The sequence below is a fragment of the Zingiber officinale genome, chromosome 8A (genome assembly GCF_018446385.1).
Source record: "Zingiber officinale cultivar Zhangliang chromosome 8A, Zo_v1.1, whole genome shotgun sequence".
NCBI classification, from domain to species: Eukaryota; Viridiplantae; Streptophyta; class Magnoliopsida; order Zingiberales; family Zingiberaceae; genus Zingiber; species Zingiber officinale.
In genome coordinates this window covers 24,538,211-24,553,452 of record NC_056000.1, presented here as the reverse complement: position 1 = coordinate 24,553,452, position 15,242 = coordinate 24,538,211, and the positions used below count along the sequence as shown (strand labels likewise).

At 39.9% G+C, this 15,242-nt stretch overlaps 2 protein-coding genes across 2 annotated transcripts in view; one reads left to right on the top strand and one right to left on the bottom strand.

The window, feature by feature from the left end:
• Positions 1-1,394: 1,394 nt before the first annotated feature.
• LOC122008036 (transcription factor bHLH167-like) lies at positions 1,395-3,833 on the top strand. The gene is made up of 3 exons (XM_042563608.1): positions 1,395-1,625; positions 2,367-2,702; positions 3,495-3,833. The coding sequence occupies exons 1-3, from the start codon at positions 1,491-1,493 to the stop codon at positions 3,561-3,563; spliced, it is 540 nt and encodes a 179-aa protein (XP_042419542.1). The 5' UTR covers positions 1,395-1,490; the 3' UTR covers positions 3,564-3,833.
• A 623-nt stretch (positions 3,834-4,456) lies between these two features.
• Positions 4,457-15,242, bottom strand: part of LOC122008035 (cyclin-T1-2-like) — a 45,833-nt gene continuing 35,047 nt past the window's right edge. The window contains exons 4-7 of the mRNA XM_042563607.1: positions 6,004-6,138; positions 5,655-5,830; positions 5,407-5,558; positions 4,457-5,336 (exon numbers count right to left, since the gene is read on the bottom strand). Coding sequence (XP_042419541.1) covers positions 4,774-5,336; positions 5,407-5,558; positions 5,655-5,830; positions 6,004-6,138 — 1,026 coding nt within the window. The 3' untranslated portion in view covers positions 4,457-4,773. The remainder of the gene's footprint in view (positions 5,337-5,406; positions 5,559-5,654; positions 5,831-6,003; positions 6,139-15,242) is intronic.

Below are 15,242 nucleotides of genomic sequence, written 5' to 3'. Positions count from 1 at the left end.
AGAGAGCGCAGGGATAGTAGAATTTCAGTCAGGCGACCAAGCAACAGACACAGCAGAACATCCTTGGACATCCTTTTGGGAGCTAGTGCTGTTGACAAGCGGCATGATCAGACAGAAGATCATACGACAAAAGCTTCCACTGTCACTTCAGAGATATGCTCGACCCGTTAAGATACTGTGTCAGGGACACGTCTTTTCAAAGAAAGCTTTGAAATACATTCTCACCTTTGGAAACGTACACGCGCACTCCCGGAGCTCTATATAAAGGGGGTTCAAACATTAGCGGAGGTATGCTTTACATGCGATTTCTACTGTTGCGCTACAGTTCTCGTTTCTTCTTCTTATTTCGCCGGATATTGACTTGAGCATTGGAGGGTCATCGCCGGGGATCCCTTCCCTGATTCGACACTGGCGTTGTTTGTGTTACAGACAGGAGCGAAATCCACAGGAGATCAGTAGAAGCATCACATCCCCAACGTCTATTTCATCGACTTAAATTTTTTAGTTAGCAGTGTTTAATTTTCTGAACTGATTAATTTTGAAGTCAATTAATCTCATCTTATAAAAAATTTTCATCCTCTATTTGAAATAAATAAAAAATATCCTTGATCATCTATCTAAACAGCCCGTTTTCTTAGGCTCATTATCCAGCCGAGAGATAATCTCTAATAATTCATCACAGATTCTCAACCCTGAGGATAAATCATAAAAGTATAAAAATTCCTACCAAAAATATATTATTTATTCGGTCAATACTCTTCTAAGTTTTAGAACCGAAACCTAATAAATGCAGCAACGCGGTCGTCCACTTTCAACAACTGTTTCGGGTTTAACGCACGTGGCACAGTGTCGCTATTAAAAGCGTTATATACTTTAATCAACACATGGCATCTCTATCGCGCACGTTTTGCTATATTTGCACCACATGATTGAATTATTTCATTATCATTATATATTATGATTATTATAAATAGATAGATAGGACAAATATAATGCCATGTATTCGGTATAAAATTTGCTTAAAAGACTACTTTTCGTTAGTGTATAACGATTTAAATTTGTGTAATAATTATGTTAGAACAGGTTTAGCTTTATTATTATTGTTTTGAAAAAAAATTATTATTTATTATTATTATTATTTATTTATTTATTATTATTATGATTGAATTATTGTTGTTTTTTTATTTATCTAGTGGTGAATAAAAATTTTTTACGGAACCCGAAACTTTCAGAATTAATAGGTTCTCACCTTTAAGATTAATGAACAGTGGAACTGTTAATAAAACTGAATATCTGGATTAAAAGAAAAAAAAAAAGCGAGAAATTGTGAGGGCGGGCCCACACGGAAGGGGCCCGCGGACGCGCCTCCACTTCTCCGATATAATGAAAATCGTCCCATTCCTCGGCTGCACTCCTCCTCGCCTTCTTCTTCCGTTCGATTGCTTTCTCTCCTCTGCCCCCACGGCGGTTCTCCCTCCATTCTCGCCCAGATGAAGAGCAAGAGCGCCGATGGGGCTTCCAGGATGGAGCGGAAGACGCTGGAGAAGAACCGCCGGGTCCTGATGAAGAGCTTGTGCATGAAGCTCGCTTCGGTCATCCCCAAAGAGCATTACGCCAGCTCGAAGGTGGTCGATTTACCTGATCTTTCTTCCGTATCGCGTCCTCGCATATTTTCTGTTGCTATCTGATATGGAGTTCTCATCTAGTTGCTGTTTGTTCTTTGCTCCATTTTGAAACCTAGACAAAAATCAAAATTGGGTGCTTTTTCTCTCGATGAATTTTCTAAAATTGTGTTGGAGAACTGCTTCTATCCGCTTGAAATTATGATTCTCACGCTCTTTCTTTATTACGGATGGATTAAACCTAACAGGAACTTGTTTTCTAACTATTTCCCTTAACCTTCCTGATGTATGATACTTTGTTCTCCTCTTATTTGTGACTCTGTTCTTAAGTTTGACAAATTGTTCTTTGTTCTAGTTTTAGGGAATGTTTAAAGTCCATGCCAAACATGGGGGATTATAAAAATCTTGCTAACCTTGCTGTCCATGTTTGAATGGTGTAGTTTTTGTCTCACCTTGAATAAAAAAAGTACAACCTCAGTTGATTCTCTTATTTTTCCAAAACATTATAGAAGCCACTGCAATAAATAATCTCAGTTGGTCGTTGCAATATTAAAAATATCTCATTATCACCTGCTAATTGGATATGAATTAGTTGGTATGCTAAGTAATTAGCATGAACTAACCTGTTTATCATTTTAATAGACAAATTGAAGCTCAAACACTCAGTTTTAAATATTTGGATGTCTTTATAGTGCCGAACAAGCTAGAGTTTGCATGCTCAATTTTCTTTATTTTATGGTGCAGGATATGTTGAGCCAACAAGATCAATTGGATCAAGCCACATCTTACATCAAAACTCTTAGATCAAGGATTGAGAAGATGAAGGAGAGGAGGGGCAGAAATATAATCATCCAAGATACGGAAAAGGAAATTGACAGTGCCACTACATCAGAGTTCACATTGCCATTCGTCGAAGTAAGGCACCAGGATTCCAATTTGGAGGTAGTTCTAATAAGTGGGCAGGAGAAGAGGTTCGTGTTCCATGAGGTGATCAGTGTTCTCGAGGAAGAAGGAGCTCAAGTTATCAATGCCAACTTCTCTGTTGTGGGTGAAAAAATTTTCTACACATTGCATTCCCAGGTATGAACTGTGAAATTATTCACTACTCTTTCATTTACTTAATTGGCTAATATTTATTATGTAGCTAGTAGTTTGGATGTTGAGACATGCTATTTTAGTCTCTCATGAAGAATTATGGACTAATAAATAAACTTATAAGCTTAGATTGATTCTATTTAGACATTTTTTGATATTAGAGTGGATCTAATTTTAGATACAATTGAGACATTTGGAAATGATTGCTTGTGTGATGATGAACTTAAATTTGAGCCTCACATGCTATCAGCTGGGATGATTCTTGAATATGAATGAAACTTGTGTCTTGATGAAGTTGTCAAATCATAAAAAGACATTGTGGTTCCCTAGTTAGTTTCATATGAGGAGTTGTATAATGAAAGAGATCCATAGACTTAAATGTACGATGTTCATTCACTTTCAACTCAAAATTATTTCTCCATCACCTCTCAAATGATCCTAATAAAATTAATTGGATTAGTTCTTTCATCTAGGTTACCCATGCGTTTTTCACATTGTGGAATGCTTACCTTGGATTTGCATCAGCTCTGTGTTCCCTTGTAAGACAAGATTTATTTACTAAACTTGTGGGCTAGTTTTTCTCGTATGTTATAGAAACAAAACTTGTTCGAGTCAAAACAAAATTTGTTATGTCTAAATGGAGGAATAGAATACATGCTAACTTCATCTGTTCGTAGCTTATACATTCTAGGAAAAAATGTTGCTGAAAACACAGTTGACTTTGTCTTGTTGTTCACTTTAACTAGGTTTTGTTTAATGAATGACCAATTGTTGCAGGCAGTGAGCTCCAGACTGGGGTTAGATGTTTCAATAGTAACTGAGAGGTTGAAGCAATTGATCAGATGAGATGAGCATTCGTCTGCACAAGTCGCTTTCCTCCAGAATTGTAGCGTCGATGATCAACCTATGCTTCATCGATATGAATGGTTGTTTGAGGAAAAGATGAAAACTGGAAGTTCTTGGTCTATTGTTTTGGTTAACTATTGTGTTGCTCACGCTCAATAAGACAATGCAATGCCAGCAAAGTCTTTCGTTGGATTCTTCTTCTAAGTCATTCCTTGTTACTTATTAGGAGGATTTTGTTTTCTAATAGATGATATGAAATGAATTTGACTAGTGAGTTTGTCAAAGTCTATGATGATCCACCACACTTAAAACTAGTTCCATACCTCTTTCGCCTTCTAATTCATTAGTCACAATAAAAAAATATAAAAATTGCAGCTCTTTAGAAACAAGGCAAGCCATGAAAGAAATTTTAACTAAAAGTTTTTTGTTGACACAGATGGAATGTATTTGTACAAGTAGCAATAACTAGATAAAAGAATCAAATGACACAAGCATTACATTTGCAAATGAATCAATCTGCCTTAAGATACAATACAACTGCAAGTGTATGACAAACTTCATGGCCTTTACAATTTTTTTACACTTCCAAATAAAAATAAAAGCAAAAAAGCAACATCCTTCCAAAAAAAATAGCCTCAAAATTGATATGGAATTCATAATGCCAATGCATCAGAGGCATTAGTGTGCATGTCTTCACAATCCTGTTGAAAAAAGAATATTACATTTGTCAAAGAACTATGGAGCAAAGAGCAATGGAATACTCAAATCAAGAAACACTTCCATCAGCATTTCCAAGCATTCCTTTTTTCAATTCATTCCATGATGCATCGTACCTTTCTCTTCCACAAGTACAAGTTACAACTATTTCTATCAACTGAAAAAGGAACTTTAAATTATATGCAAAAATAACTAATAATCAATTTTTCCAAATGCGATTTGCATGTACATGTTTCAAAGTTACAGACATGAACTCTGGAACACCATAATTTATATGCATACAGATTTCTCCTCAGCTGCAGGGAGATTGAATGTCAATAATCCTTCAGAATCCCAGTAATGAGGTACAATAAGAAGAGGAAAGTTTTCAAAGATTTCCTTCTTCTGTACGTAAATGGTATTTGAAAAATGTAGTCTAAATTTTATCCCCAACAGTTTGACCTGTTTCTTCTATTGATTCCAACAGCTGATAAGTAGTATATCACAGTGATCTCTATAGATTATGCAACAATAGTTTCGTTGCAGCAGAACCAGCTACTGAAACTATACCAACTTCTAGTTCTCTCTCAATCCATGCGTCTTCACTTGAATCAATGACAGTCCTAACCAAGTTATTCATCTTTCTTTCCCTCTTTCTTTTCTTAAGAGTTGCCCTGATGCGATCTTTATCAATTTCACAAAACCTATTTTCACTGGGTTCTCTTTTTGTCATTTCGGGTTGATCCACTAAGTGCTGATTATGGTCCACAGCACCCATTAAAATCTTGGAGCCAGACACCTGTCTCTGAGGCCCAGTGGTTTGGTGCTCCATTGAAATCTGTTCAGTCACTGCACTTGAGACGGAGGCCTGACAATTAGAATCAATGGGCTTATGACTGTTAAGATCTGCATCAGAATCTTGACTTGAGCTGCGTCTCAAGATGCCTGCACTTTTTAGAACAGAATCGGGACTGCATGAGAGCTTCTCATTGGTTACTACAGGAGTTTGAATTGGGTTTCGAAGTGAAGTTGATACTCGGTTACATTCCAAAAGCTGTCTCATTTCCTGAATCACCCCTGCAATTTTACGTACATTAGGAATAACAGGGACCAAACACTAAACAATCTGCACTACAAGATATCTAACCTTCCAATTGGCCAGGAATGATATCAAATTCATGCCACCAGACATAACCCCTCTCTGAAGGAAGCTTTACATTGTGAAGTTTAGCAGCAAGAAAAAGGGAACCAGCTGCTATGTAGTGGGGCTTATATTGCACATACAAAGTAGTCCAAAGCCTATGAATACCATTATATCAGGTGATTATCGATCAAGTTAACAGTGATATAACAAAATAGATCAGTCATGGGTGATTTGGTCAGTATTTTATATACCAATCATTCACATAGTTCCATGCAGTTTGTCTAACTTCTCTTTGAGTAATCTCGAGTTTCTTGAGAGCATCAAGTAGTGGCTTGTAGGGATGGAGCACATTAAAATCAAACCGAATTGTGGATAGGAGCACTCTTTCTCCAATCAAAACAATATTCTTTTGCTTCTCAAACGTAATCTTAACAAAAAAGAGACAAATCAGCACTTTGATTATGAATCCAGATAAAAGTAATAAGAGAATTACAGTATCAGTCTATATTCTAGTATTGTGCTAGTTCTTTATATGAATGATAAGGTACATGTGTACTCTATCAACTAGAATTTATGTCCATGTACAGAAGTTTATTGTACCTTCTGCAGTATTCTAGATGCAGCAGTAGGGTCTCTTTTATGGATTGTCTCATATGCCATGACCACAATCTTGTCCAAACGACGTGGTGTCTCTTCTACTTTGGAGGCAAGAAACATGCACACAGTAGCAATTGTCTGAAATAATGACGACAATAAACCCGTGATAAGGAAATTTTTTTGTCAGAAGAGTTAATTTATTTGTGAGAACAAAATTTTAGGTGAAAATCAATGTAGTCTAAAAAGTATGGAATAACTTGCACAGTAGTTGCACTACTAACACATCAATCTATTGACCTTCCACATGGGGCTTAGATGCCTCACCACAAAGGTTAGTCCAAAGTTCACAAGCTATGCCACCATGATTCTCACTGGGAGTACTAAAGAAACTAATAGAATTCCTCTATTTGGCAGGTCCATATGTCGTCAAATCCAAGAAAAAAAGGCAGTGCAAGGTGTAATATACATTGTCTACTTACATGAAAATTTATTATAAAGATGGAGCCATCAAGTTAGTCAATTCTCCCTATAGTTGCAAGATATCTGCTGAGCATATATGGTAACTTGATTTCCAAAATGCAAGTAATATCGATAAATGTACAATTGTCATCAAGTAATAAATCGAATCCACAGGATCGAAAAGTCAAGAACGGATCAAATTAGAGAAGCAATTGTTGGTGCAATATCCCTCAGGTCAAGGTTGACCTGGGTAACCAAGCTGAGTCTTGGTTTGGGTTTAGATGTTTGACAATAAGATATTGATTGAAGAAGAGTCAAGTAGGTCAAGGTTGACTGGATACTTGACTGGGAAGTCCTAACTGGGATGTTAGGCAAAATGAAAGTCCTGGTGAGTGAAGCCAGGCAGAAGAAAAGTCCTGGTGAGTGAAGCCAGGCAGAAGAAAGTCCTAGTGAGTGAAGCTAGGCAGATGGAAAACCCTAGTGAGTGAAGCTAGGTGAAAGCCCTGGTGAGTGAAGCCAGGCAAGGGAAAATCCAGATGGATCAAGGATGATCGGACATCTGGTGCTGGGAAGCCCAAGTAGGTCGAAGGATTGATGAATACTTGGCAAGGAAGGAAGTCCAGATGGGTCAAGGTTGACCAGACATCGGTGGAAGTCCAGTAGGTCAATGGGTGACCGGATACTGGCACGACGAGTAAAAGTCAAGTGGGTCAAAGGTTGACCGGACACTGGTGTCTGGGGTCGAGGGTGACCGGATGCGAGGCATGATGTACCAACAGTCAAGGTTGACCGGATGTTGGTTAGGGAGGTTTGGAACTTGGTTTTGGGCAAAACCAAGTCGGATCGATCCGTGGATCGATCCGTGATCGATCGGTTGATCGATCTAGATTCTTCCCAGTGACGAAAGCTTCGGATCGATCCGTGGATCGATTCGAGGTCCCGATCGATCGGCCGATCGATCGGGACGATGCTGCTTCCGAATGGCCGGATCGATCCGTGGATCGATCGGGAGGCATGCAGAAGCTCGGATCGATCCGTGGATCGATCAAGCCTCCGATCGATTCGGAACATTCGAATCGATCGGGATCCGACCGTGCGTCGGGTTTAAAGCCGCAGCGGCGTGGTCTTGGCGTCTCTTGACGAGCTCTTCTCGATTCATTCCTCCACGCTCTCTCAAGCACGTGATCGCGGTTCTTGAAGGTTCTTGGAGGCTTTCCAAGTCAAGAGGCGGATCTACAAGAGGAAGAAGTTAGGGTTAGGGTTTTCAGGCACATCTTGTAAGCTTTTGCTTAACTTGTTTTCCCTTTCTTCTTCTTGTATTGAGAGTGTTGTAGGGCTTCTCCGCCTTTGGTAGTTACCATAAAGGAGTGTTATTATTAGTGGAGGGTGTGTGCGTGTGTGGATCCTTGGATTAGTCACCTCTTGTGAGGTGGATACCAAGTAAATCCTAGTGTTAGCGTTGTTGTGGTTGTTTCTTTATATTTTCCGCTGCATTTTATCACAAGAAGCAAGCAACGACGAGCACGAGATCGCGCCGAGCTATTCACCCACCTCTAGCTATATTTTGGTCATAACAAGTGGTATCATAGCAAGGTTGCTCTTCATCGGAATCATCGTCGGAAGGGGCAAAAAGCTAGAGGGTGAAGAAGTTGAAGCAAATTCATCAAAGTTAAAGAATTCAAGAAGCTCAACTTCAAGATGGAATTCCAAGATGGACTTGGATTTGACACAAGGGTGGCTCCACCATACATATCGACAAGCTTCGATTCTTGGAGATCAAGAATCGAAAACTTTCTTATGATGGAGATAGAGCAATGGTTTGCTCTAATGGAAGGTTTCAAGGCTCCAAGAAATTCAAAGGGCAAAGTTCTAAAGAAAAGCAAATGGAGCCCGGAGCAAGTCCAAAGGTGCGAGGCAAATGACAATGTGACCAAGCTTTTGGTCAATTTATTGCCAAGCACCATTCTTTGCAAAATCGAGAATTTGAAGACGAAAGGAACTTTGGAGCAAATCGGCTAAGCTTCATGAAGAGACCCTCCATCATAAATGAAGAATCCGAGAGGGTGACTCTTTGGAGCAAGATCAAGAGGAGGAGAGTTCGGATACTCAACCTCCGAAGAAGAGGAAATCCAAGAAGCTTCATCCTCAAAGGAGTGCAATCAAAAGAGCAAGGAAGGAGCATATTCCTTGTTTCATCTTCAAGAGGATGAGGAAGAACGTGAAGCCTCCACCTCTAGGATTGAGGGGGAGCAATCTTTATTGACACCGGAGCAAGAGCAAGAAGAATCCTCCACATCCGGGTCAAGAGAAGATGAGGATGAAGAAGCTTCCACCTTCGCAAGTCAAGCAAAATCGAATGGAGGAATATCTTCGGATCAAGAGGAAGCTTCTACCTCTGGATCAAAAGGAGAAGATGCCACCCCTACAAGCAAAGGTATAAACATTTCAATTAATAATAAAATCATATCATATGCTTTGAATGTAGGGAACATGGGCATTACAAAAGTAAATGCCCTAAATTGGCCAAGAAGAAGGGCCAAGTGGCACAAAAGGGCAAGGTGAAGCCCAAGGAGACCATCCCCAATACAAAGAAGAGCAAGGAGCATATTATATGCTTCTCTTGCAATCAAAAGGGGCATTACCGAAGTCAATGCCCCAAGGGGAAGAAGATGGTCAAGGCTCATGGAGGAAGCTCTAGTCAAGGGGGAGCCTCTAAGGTAAAGAAGAAGGTAACATTTATCGAGCCTACTCCTCTACATTATGGTAAAAAGCATGATAGTTCAAATTTATATCATTTTAATGCTATTTACCATGAAAATAGAAAGCATGATAGTGTTAAAGAAAAACATATAGCTTTTCATGCTAAAACTACTACACCTAAGGCTAGGATTGTAGGTAAAAATCTAGGCGTAAACTCTAAGGATTTTAGATACAAGCCTAGAAACAAAAATGCTCATGGGTCAAATACTAAGGACTTAGTGAGAGAAAATCAAGTCTTGAGGTCAAGACTTGATAAAATGGAAAAGACCCTAAAAAGGATGGAAAATATCCTATTAGGGCAAAATGAGCATAACCTAGGTCTAGGAGCACAAAGGTCATCTAATGGCCATAGAGGTTTGGGATACAAACCAAAGGCTAAGAAGGATGTGCCCTCTTACCATAGAGTTCCATATAGCTATGGAACAAACCCTAGGTCTAGTGGTCAAGTCAAAAATACTAGGGAAGTCATCCCTAAGAGTATTTTTGCAATAAATGTGACTAAGACTTCTAAGAAGTCTAAGAAAGTCACAAACAAGGTCACAAGGGAGGTTATCCCTAGAGTTGACCTAGAAAATGTGACCAAGGCTTCTAAGAAGCCCAACAAGATCACTAGGAAGGTATCTAGGGAAGTTATCCCTAGTGAGTACCTAAAGCATCCAAGGAGCACCAATAGGTGTTGGGTTCCTAGGAGCATCTTCTCTACCCCATAGATGGGTTAGAGAGTGTCAACTCCGATTAGAAGGGTAGTTAACCCAACTTTGAGGAAATTGACACTCAAGGAGCATTTTCAAGGTTTTAGTTAACCTTTGAAAATGAAATGGAATTAATGATTACTCCTTGAAAGAGTAAATGTGCCAAATTGGAGAAGTATTGATTTTATCTTAAATGGCACATATTGGAAAATTAATAAGAACTATCAAGTTGGGTTTGTGATATGTTCTTAGGCAATTTAAAGGCAATCCGGGCCTTAAATTTAAAAGTGCTACTCTTGAGGAAAAATGGAATATGCCAACAATTGAGGACATGTTTATTTTAATTGGCATAAATTAATCAAGGGAATAAGAAATGCAAACTTAGGCTTTGGCATTTTCTTGAAGCACTTTAGGACAATCTAGGGTTTAAGATTTAGGATTAGCTAAGATTAACGATACTTAGATAGGTAATCTAGGTATATTTTATTTATGCTAAACCTTGTCATGATTGTTTGCTCATAATATGCCATGACATCATATTTAATCTTATTTGTATTTTGCATTCATGACTTATCATGAAAAATACAAAAATACCATGTCATGTCATACATACATCATGTAGTTATAGGAATCTTTCTTTTGAAAGCTATTTTATTTTGATGTATGCCATAACATAATCATGCATTAAGTTTAATTCCTTGTAATTAAGGACGGATGGCATTTAACGACACTTATTGACAAGTGATATCCTAGGTGGATGTCTAACATTTCTAAAATGCCTAGATAGATATGCATGATCCCTAGAATAGGGCAAAACCAAAATCTACATCTCACAAAGACTATAAGGTGACTTATATGTGTTTTAGTGCACATTAGATACAAGTGAGATGTTAGGATGATGAACAAAACTCAAGATGTTGATTTAGTGCATTCCTTTGAGTTTTAGGTTCATCAAAACACATAGTTATGTGTTTTCCCATCATTGGGAAAGCTAATGTACAAGTCATGTGCATTATGCCCAAGGAACATGATGGGATATTGGTTTTGAAAATGTTTTAAAATGTTTTGGAAAACCTTGGTGAAGGCTATCTTTTGATAGTAATCACCATTGAATAGTTAGACACAAAACTTGAAGAAAAACACTAGAGTTTTGCAAGTTTTCAAGTTTGTGTCAATCTTTGAAAATATGATGTATTTTCATGAAAGCTATTTTTCCATGATTAAGTATGCCTAAATAATGTCTACACAAATTTCATAATTTTGGATTTTGTAGAATTTTCTAGGGGTTTCGAGTTGATGAAATAGAATTTCAGCAACTATCGAGTCTCGATCGATCCATGGATCGATTGAGTTCTGAATCGATCCATGGATCGATTCACGGCCTGAAGCAGAAGCTCACTGGATCGATCAGCCGTTCGATTCAGGAGTCCGAATCGATCCGTGGATCGATTCAGAAAGGTTCAATCGATTGGAACCCAACTCCAATCGATCCAAGTTGCTGATTTTGTCTGGGAAGGCCTGATTTCAGCATCTTTGAACCTCCTTGAGTCTAGGTAACCATTCCAAACCCCTTAAATACATTTGTATACATACAAAGGGTGTTTTCATGTTGAAAACAAGGATGGATTGGTTAACGAAGACTAAGTAGAAGTTTAGGTTGAGGTTGTTTCAAATTTTGAATATTTGAACCTCAAAACTTCCACATTTGGGTTTCCTAATGGTTTAGGGATTCCAAGTCATTGTTGGTGCAATGACAGAAGTTACCACCATGTCTTTAGGGGGAGGGACTCTTTAAAGACATGAAAATTATTTTCATGAACCTTGGAAGGTGGTTAACCTTCTGTGAATTTGCTCAAGGTTGAGCATTTAAACTTGAAATGGGAGAAATGGGAGTGGATATCCTCATTATTTCAAGTGGACACTCATGTGGTAGATAATGCTCAAGGTTGGGTAGTTGTCTACATTGAGGAGAAGTTAAGGATAAATGAAGGGTATGAGACCTTCATTATCGTGTTGATCACACGAGTGATGTTGTGAACAACGATGAGCAACTCTTCGGGGGAGACTTCAACAAATGGATTTGTTGGAGTGTGCCCAGTGGAGCATCGGTTGATGTGTGTCCAACGATGGGTTGATGTGTGCCATAGGGGAGAATGATGGTTAAGCTTAGTCCTTCATTATGGGAAGGTCATGGGGAGAATGAAAGGACTCATGAAAGGGAGTAAGTTAGGCTTCATTACCTAGAGGAGTTTGCCCTCTAAGGGGAGAATGAAGAGCTTAATTTACGCTTTCATTACCTAGTGGCATGAAGAAGGAGGCTATGGGATTAGCCTAACTTACATATGGGATTGTAAGTGTTATTGTGGTATTGTCAAACATCAAAAGGGGAGATTGTTGGTGCATATCCCTCGGGTCAAGGTTGACCGGTAACCAAGGTGAGTCTTGGTTTGGGTTTAGATGTTCGACATAAGATATTGATTGAAGAAGAGTCAAGTAGGTCAAGGTTGATGGATACTTGATGGGAAGTCCTAACGGGATGTTAGCGAAATGAAAGTCCGGTGAGTGAAGCCGGAAGAAAAGTCCTGGTGAGTGAAGCCGGTAGTAAGAAAGTCCTGGTGAAGCTAAGTGGATGGAAAACCCAGTGAGTGAAGCTGGGTGAAAGCCCTGGTGAGCAGGCGGGTGAAAGTCCCGTGAGTGAGCCGGGTAGATGGGAGTGAAGCTAGGCGGATGGAAAACCCTAGTGAGTGAAGCTAGGTGAAAGCCTCAGTGAGTGAAGCTAGGCAGGAAAATCCAGATGGATCAAGGATGATCGGACATCCGGTGTGGAAGTCAGTAGGTCAAAGGATTGATCAATACTTGGCGAGGAAGGAAGTCCAGATGGGTCGAGGTTGACTAGACATCTGGAAGTCCAGTAGGTCAATGGGTGACCGGATACTTGACGAGTAAAAGTCCACTTGGTCAAAGGTTGGCCGGACACTTGGTGGGGAGTCTGGCAGGTCAAGGGTGACGGATGCGAGGCATGATGTACCAACAGTCAAGGTTGACCGGATGTTGGTTAGGGAGGTTCGGAACTTGGTTTTGGGCAAAACCAAGTCGGATCGATCCGTGGATCGATCCAGTCTGGATCGATCGGTTGATCGATCAGATTCTCTGTAGGATCGAACCTCGGATCGATCCGTGGATCGATCGAGGTCCCGATCGATCGATCGATCGGGGAATTAGCCGCGATAAGCGCCGGATCGATCCGTGGATCGATCCAGCGCTTCTCGTAGGCGCTGGATCGATCCGTGGATCGATCCAGCCTCCCGATCGATTCGAACATTCGAATCGATCGGGATCCGACCGCTGGCGTCGTTTAGTCGCAGCGAGCGTGGTCTTCGGCGATCTCGACGAGCTCTTCTCAGATTCATTCCAGCTCCTCCACAGCTCTCTACAAGCACGTGATCGCCAGTTCTTGAAGGTTCTTGGAGGCTTTCCAAGTCAAGAGGCGGATCTATTGCAAGAGGAAGAAGTTAGGGTTAGGGTTTTTACGGCACATCTTGTAAGCTTTTGCTTAACTTGTATTTCCCTTTCTTCTTCTTGTATTGAGAGTGTTGTAGGGCTTCTCCGCCTTTGGTAGTTACCATAAAGGAGTGTTATTCATAGTGGAGGGTGTGTGCGTTGGTGTGGATCCTTGGATTAGTCACCTCTTGTGAGGTGGATACCAAGTAAAATCCTAGTGTTAGCGTGTTTGTGTTTGTTTCTGTATTTTCCGCTGCACATCCAAGAAGAAACAAGCAACGAAGAGCACCGAGCGAACGCGACGAGCTATTCCCCCCCCCCCCCCCCCCCTCTAGCTACTTTTGGTCCTAACAGCAATTACCTAGAGAATCGAAAGTCAACAAGAGATTGAAAGTGCATCTAGAGCCAACAAGAGATTGTCAGCAAGCGAATGGTCAAAGAAGAAATTTGGATTGAGAAAACGATCCTAGAATTTTCATTATGCCACGATGATCATTGACATCCTAAGTATTGTTTACTTTCTTATCTCTATGTTGTTCGCATGTAGGTAGACCTATCCCAAAATACCAATATAGACTTTGGGAATTATACATTCGAGGCGACATTGCTAATTGACCGCTTTCTTATGGAGACCTTGTCACATGAACTCACAGCCCCCTAGTTGTCCTCTACTTCGTGACACTGAATTGGGGTAAACCCATTATGCTATGTGATAACCAATGGTGCCCCAGTTAGGCTACATCACCATCTCCTAGTGGCATGCCAGCCTGCTTTCATGACCGACTCTCCACGTCTTGGACATTTATGGATCGGAGAGTTGGGTTCACCTTTCGGTCCTTCCCCGCGTCTCGTGAGATACAAAGGTGCAGGTTAGTGTCACAATCGTGTATGGACAATAAAACCAGACCATGGAATAAATATGCCATTCAATAGAGAAAGCTAAACAAATACTTGAATTGAAATTGAATGTCAACAATTACATTGGGACACTCCCTAATCTTAGAATCAAAAATATACTCTATGAAAAATCAAGTTACAGTCAAGAGATATTGAATGTAATCAATTACAACTCAAAATTGGAAATAGAGAGAGAGGAGAAAGCTTAGTGGGATGGTTGTTGGTCTTCAAAAGAAACTCTAAGCTCCAATCAGTGGATGGATCATTGCGACGGCTCTTGGAACGACGACTCTATGGTTCCTTAGAATAGGGAAAACCCTCCTCAAGTCAAGAGGCTTTTTGGACTCTTTATAGTCCTCCCCAAAAAAACGATTGGGAAACTTTAAATTGTCGAGGAGATATCCATGTGACACGGTTGTGCCTGGGAGGCCCCACAGCCGGGGCATGTTGTTCTTGACGCTGGATCGAGGCCAGACACGGGCGTGCTTGGGAGGCACGGCTCGGGCGTGTCCGACTTTGATTGTTGAATCAGGACGAGACATGATGTTGACAGTATTAAGAAATATTCTGATTTGATTTGACAACATTAAAGAATATTCTGATCTGATTTGATTTAATATGATTAAGGAAATGACATAAAAGGAAAGAAATTAATTTGATATGATTAAGGAAATGACATAGAAGGAAAGGAATTAAATCTGTGATTGAGAGAGATTTTTATTTTGTAATCTTCCTTTCTAATGTCTCTTGCATCCTCCTATTTTAGTCGAGCTCCTTGTAAATTATACAATAATGAAAAATAGTTATGTTCTTTTTCTCTTCATACAATTCCATATGGTATCATAGCAATAGGATGTAAGGATGAATTTTAAGGCAGCCATGGTTGGCTCTGGTCCAACATCTTCGGATGCTGGGAGTGAGATGATGCCTTTG

Bases quoted from the DNA above. Each gene is read 5' to 3' on its own strand.
- LOC122008036 (XM_042563608.1), top strand. From the start codon at position 1,491: ATGAAGAGCAAGAGCGCCGATGGGGCTTCCAGGATGGAGCGGAAGACG. The intron at 1,626-2,366 runs GTGGTCGATTTA...TTTATGGTGCAG, and splicing joins AGCATTACGCCAGCTCGAAG to GATATGTTGAGCCAACAAGA. The intron at 2,703-3,494 runs GTATGAACTGTG...CAATTGTTGCAG, and splicing joins TCTACACATTGCATTCCCAG to GCAGTGAGCTCCAGACTGGG.